The 5875-nt window shown below is 46.1% G+C and overlaps 1 protein-coding gene across 3 annotated transcripts; it reads right to left on the bottom strand.

The window, feature by feature from the left end:
- Positions 1-517: 517 nt before the first annotated feature.
- On the bottom strand, positions 518-1235 carry LOC115747813 (leucine-rich repeat extensin-like protein 6). 3 transcript variants are annotated; one of them, XM_048273354.1, is made up of 2 exons: positions 832-1235; positions 518-801 (listed from the first exon to the last, which is right to left on the bottom strand). In XM_048273354.1, exons 1-2 carry the CDS (start codon positions 1114-1116, stop codon positions 631-633), a joined length of 456 nt encoding a protein of 151 aa, XP_048129311.1. In that variant the 5' UTR covers positions 1117-1235; the 3' UTR covers positions 518-630. The 3 variants fall into 3 exon arrangements, with proteins under 3 accessions (XP_048129311.1, XP_048129312.1, XP_048129310.1); XM_048273355.1 differs by having other exon boundaries at positions 518-912; positions 952-1235; XM_048273353.1 differs by having other exon boundaries at positions 518-1235.
- Between the last annotated feature and the right edge of the window lie 4640 nt (positions 1236-5875).

The following is a 5875-nucleotide window of genomic DNA, read 5'->3' as shown; positions in this document are numbered from 1 at the left end:
ATCTTTGAGGTCGATTACGGACAAACAGTACAAAATTCGTCCTTGTATGCTAATTGCGAAGATAAGTAACGGATTTCGCAAAATCGAAGCCGGTACTCAACCATCTTAGATCATTGCAAAATGTTTAAATCGTTAGATAAACATGTGATTTGGCATGACGTAAACCTAATTGCCACCTGCCATTTTCTAGATGATTCCTGCAGCCACTATGCAGATAAAAGCTGGTCAATAATGGAATTCCAGCTTTGACTCCAGAGAATTGTTAATGCCCTTTCGTTCTCGTGGGCACAAAATAGAAAATTTACTACAAGACATTGACTATTTTTTCTCACCAAAAGAGTTGGAACGTTACAAACGAACTAGTAAGTTACAGAACGTCACCAAAATTACAGATCAGTGATCCAGGGGAGGAAAAAAGGAAAGAGGAAAGGGAAATCACATCACTCACATTCATGATGATGATGATGATGATGATCATGAAAACTTTTATTTCCTTAAAAAAAGGAAATCTTTAACACATTGAAGATTCAAGATTCCCCAAAAAAGTGTTCGTCATCTATCTCTTGATCTGCCAAATTTGCCGACATTATTCCAAATATCCCCATCCTCGCTCCAGTTGAATCGTCACGGTCAAACCAAAAGCAGAGCGATCGACATTGCCCAGATCGCATCGCAAGCTCTTAGCTTGATGGCACTGGAGGACACGGCAGCCGGTGGTGGGTTATAGTAGTAAAAGGGGAAGTACGGCAGGATCGGGTTCGGGGGCGGCGGCGCCGGGTAGTTCCCGTAGCTCGGCGGGGGGTAGTACGCGCCGCCGCTGCTCGGCGGGGGGTAATTCGAGCCACCGCTTCCCCCTTTGTAGGGCGGCGGCGGCGGAGGGGACGAGTATGTGTAACCGGGCTGGGACAGGGGCGGGGAGGGTGGAGGCGGGAAGCTGGAAATGGCGGCGGCCGGCGGAGGCGGGGAGGGGACTTGGCCGCAAGGGTTGTCGCACGCGGCGCACGTGGTGCATTCGATCTGGTACTTGGCGGAGGTGGTGGCTTCCTGCGACGTGTTCGTGGGTAGGATCGCAAGGAGAGCGAAGAGAGCGAGCGACATTCTCAGGATTCTCTCCATTTTTTTCTCCAGGAACAATACGGAGAGACTGAATCACTTCGAGCTCAACAAAAATGGCAACTTTGTCTTAGCTAGAGAGAGAGAGAGAGAGAGAGAGAGATGAGAGGAGCGTGGAAGAGGGTCTTTACCTTTAGAATCGACACAAGGCCACATGCGAGGGCCAATTTATGGTCGAAAAAGAGAGCGAAAGATGTCACCGACGCGTTTTGTTTTTACTTCTTTACAGTAATAAAGACATGGGGAGAAACTTTCTCAAACGTGTCGAAATTTGAGAGCGCTGAATCGAGAGGCCTTTGCTGTTTTTTTTTTTTTTTTTTATGAATTCTTATGATCAGTCAGTGGAGGTGTTGCGAGCATCTTGGTCTGTAGGAATCCAAGTTATACTTCGAATGCCACGCGAGCTCGATCCGTAAGGACTGGGTAGAGAGGGAATGAATGATCCGCCCGAGAGATGGAGCTTCTAGGATCATACGAGTTGCTCGTTCCGTATTCTTTGCCGTGATGTGCGGTGTGGAGTGCACTCGCGACCCGAACTCGGTATCACTAGCTACCAAACGCCTCGGATTAGATTTGTATCATCAGAATCATTTAGAGAGAGGGATACCATTGCTCGAAAGCAATGAGCCTCCTTAGGTTAATACTTGGTGGTGACTGGCGGGCCGGCAACCTCGATCTTGGTGATCGGACATCCCGAGGCGGACTCAGTAATCGGCTTGCACTCATGCTCCCCGAGCTGATTCTCACGCTTTAGCATTAACCGAGTCTATCGATATAATAAGCGTTTTGTGACCATGGCGAGAAAGAGGGAAGAAAAATTTTAGATAGCCCTAATACAAATGATGATACCACGTGGCGATTTAACTCAATAAAACATCGAACTTCGACTCTACTACGACGCGATACATCCTCTCTTATTATCGTTTTCATGATATTTCGAGTCTGCATCTCCTGATGAAAGGTAGACCATTCATATCGACACAAAAAATCTTGGCACAGGTAGACATTTTCTTCCAAACTTGGTTAAGTTCTCCGCAATAAATGTTTTTGGCAATGTTGCACCACTTGGAGACTCCAAGTTTGAGCTGTCCTCCGAGCTCGATCAGACCCTGTGAAAATTTACAGCTCAATAAACTGCAGGAGGAGGAAGTCAACTCGTTTTTGTCACAGTTACAACATCATGTTCATGTTCCACATGTTGAATAGTACTTAACACCATCTTCCCCGTACAAACAAAAAAAAAAAAAAATTTTGAGGAGCAAAGATGCAAACGGAGCCTCCTCGACCCCGGTACGATAATTGTGTCGGGTTATGTATTCTGCCGTCCATCATCGGCCTCTTCCCTATTTTTTCTTCATAAGCTATATGTCGTGAAATGAAAGGGTCGGGGACGGAACCGGCCACTGCCCGGAACTCCATCGCCGAGGCTTATCATGGGAGAATTCGACGCCCCGCGGCGGACGGCATGAACATAAGAGAACCGCGCCGCTCGGCACGCCTCGCGACGTGCAGACACGTGGCCCCATGTCTTTTGAGAATTTAATGTGGCGAATCTTCTTCCTCCCCCAATCTTCCATTCCCATCCCACCATGTACTTTTTCCAAAAGATTGGAACTCGTTCGGCTTTTAGAATCCCGTCTTTTTGAGACGCTCATCATACCCTGATAATGGCGATCGTATTGATCTTTCACTTAAGAGTCACGGCGATAAAGGGAATTGAAGACAAACTCGAAAAAGGATCATCTTTCCAGGCTGGTTCGGTGGTTACTAAAGCTCATGCAAGAAAGTCGCAGTTTCCACTCAGATCTTCTTCCAGATCTGGTTCGGTGGTCCTTTTTGGTTGCCGTCTTTCCACTTGAAAGGATTTACAAAAGCCAGCCATCCCTGTACAATTTCACTGCGATTGAGCAAACATTATTTTTGATTCCACTTGGTTGTTGGTGGTGAAAATAGAAACTTAGTAGTCCTCGTCGTGCTTGGCCTGGATGAAGTCTGCGAGTTTCCGGGTCCGGCTCGAGGGTCCCTCATCACGGCCTCGCGGACGGCTGGGTTGGTGATTTTCGGGGTCGATAGACCTGATCATTTGAAATTAGCACTCGACTGTCAATATCGATCCGTGGTAGTTGGTGAAGGAGAAAAGTCGATCCGTCCCTAGTTCCGTTTCATACCGACGGATGCTTGGAAAGTTTCAAACGTAACGGTCGAAGTTCTTCGTTCGCAAAGAGGCCTCCAAAAGCAATCTTCCAAGAAATTTTGAAACCCTCGAAGATTGAATTTGCACCGACTCTTCATCTCTAATTAAAAGGGCAAAATTCAGTATAAAAAGCTAGAAAGATAAACGTAGAATATAAAGGAATCTTGCGCTTTACTCAATCTTTTGCTTTGCTTTGCTTTCTGATTGTTCCAGGGAATTCTCTTTATGACTCTGCAGATCGTCTTGGCAAAAGCATGAACGATAGCTGGAAGAGTCCAAAGTGGAAAAGCCTGGCCATCTCCGGGATCTCCCCCCGCCCCCTCTCTCTCTCTCACGGCACGAACGTGGGTGTTGGAAAGAATATTATGTTCTACTTAAGAGGGGGATACAAGAAATATCACAAATCCATTGCATTAGTACTAATTCAGTCTTAAATATTTCAATTGGACCAATTTAGTTATAGATCTTGTTGTATCGGTACCAATTTAGTCCATTCAACCAATTTAGATCGAAAATCGTTGACGTCGATGCCGGCCATCTTATGTGACACTATTGGGCCGACGTGGCATCGCCCGGGCAAGGGCGAGCCTCGCCGGATCTGGCAAGGGGGACCTCGCGGCGAGGGTGACCCTCGCCCGGGCGAGGCTAGCCCTCCTCGGTCACTATCAAAAAGAAAAAGGGAAAGGGAAAAAAAATGAAAACCAAAAAGGAAAAAAAGGAAAGAAAATAAAAAAAATTAAAAAATATAAAAAAGATGTCCACATCAACGCCGGCCGTGCCATGTAGGACCGCCAGCATCCACATCGGTGATTTTCGGTCTAAATTGACCGGATGGATTGAATTGGTACTAATGCAAAAAAGTTTATTATTAAATCGGTTCAATTAAAAAGTTTAGGATTGAATCGGTACAAACGCAATAGATTTAGGTTTCGGGGCACTTTTCTCACTTGAGAGTGACTGGTCTTGTCTTCTTAGATCCAGTGACAATTTACTTGGAATCGAATCGACCGAGACATATTTACTCAACACCAACAAGATATAAGACGGATATCGCATGGCCACTTATCCAATTAATCGGAGTTTATGCACGTAAGTTTAATACATAAACTAGTTCAGAGATATGGCTTTGTTATTGGAACCTGGGCCGAGTCCCATCTTCATCCCGCTAGGTGAAGCTTCTTCTAATTGGGTCTCGTTTGTTCCCCATCTTCGGGCTATACGAATTGAGAATGATACTTCGATTGAATGAAAATCAATCGATTTGACGAAGATGATTCCCTCCAGCGATATCAGGTAGAAGAACTTGCCTTTGAGAGGAGAACAACAGCTGAAAACGGCTGCTAATACCTCGTTGGCCGAGGAACAAAAGAGGGAATCCACCGGAGGAGGGGCTTGCGTCTGGATTAACTAGTTGGTGAGGCACGCCAAGCGACTCGTTAGGTCGAACTTCCTATCGTGACCGACGAGGGAGTTGAATCTTCCGCGTCGGGGGTATTCAATCGGTGGTCCCCTCGCGTCCAGTGCCATTTCTAGCTTCCGTTCTAACACCAACAGATTTGAAGGGAAACGAACAACAAAAAGCAAGAAGAGGCCCATTGTCCATTTTCAATGGGCTGTCGCATTCTCTCCGGTGTTGGCTGTTGCAATTGCCTTTGGCAAGAGAGAGGTTCTAACTTCTAACACTGTTCAGCGCTGCCCTAACATCACCAAAGTCCATGCAATGCAATGTTGAGCCTACAACCCCAGTCGAAGGTCCGAGCGTTCGTGGATCGGCCACGATCAAAATTGAAGCAAAAATAGGTCGGGGCGTTGACTTGGGATTGCCGGTGAACAGTGGGTCTCGAAACAATCTTTTTAGCATCTCCCATTTAAAAGGAACCAATTTTTTTACCGAGGTCCGCCCGGCCCGAACTTATTTTTGGGTCGTTTTGTCGTGGGAGGGCCTATCTAGACTCCTGAGTTGCCAGGCACATGATTGGGTCTAGTGTCCTAGGAGCCATTTATCCTAGAACAATCTTTTTAGGTTCACCAAACTCTTCCATTGTTTAGAAAAAAAAAATCTGATTATTTTACCAAGGCTCGCCTGAATTTGTTTCCGGGGTCCTTGTGTTATGGGAGGGTCGCTCCAGAGCTGTCAAGGCACATAATCAGGTTCACTTCATATCTTGAGATCCCACTTAGTTCCTTACGAGGTTCAATTACTTAGAGAACGAAAACCCGACCGTCGAGTTGATACATGTGAATAGCTCGAATACAGCTTTTCATTTTGAGATCAAATAATTAGTATAGCAACAATAAACTCCATCTTAATCCCTTCTTTGGATAAAGCTCCATAGCCCTGGGGACTTTAAACTAGTGGCACGTTTGAAACCACGACATTAAATGTCTCTTTGGCTTTCTACGTGGCCCCATTTGTTTTCGAATTTTCACTTTGCTACGTGGCACGATCCCATTGGCTGACTAAGCAAAGACCTCCCCCCGGTCACACGACCCCTACCAACGGTCCTGCAACTGCAAATGCCCCTCCGTTACCAAATTCAAAAATCGAAGAACATTCCAGTCCAAGAC

The sequence above is a fragment of the Rhodamnia argentea genome, chromosome 1 (assembly GCF_020921035.1).
Source record: "Rhodamnia argentea isolate NSW1041297 chromosome 1, ASM2092103v1, whole genome shotgun sequence".
NCBI lineage: Eukaryota > Viridiplantae > Streptophyta > Magnoliopsida > Myrtales > Myrtaceae > Rhodamnia > Rhodamnia argentea.
Note: the sequence above shows the minus strand (reverse complement) of the source record. Positions and strands in the feature narration are given on the sequence as shown.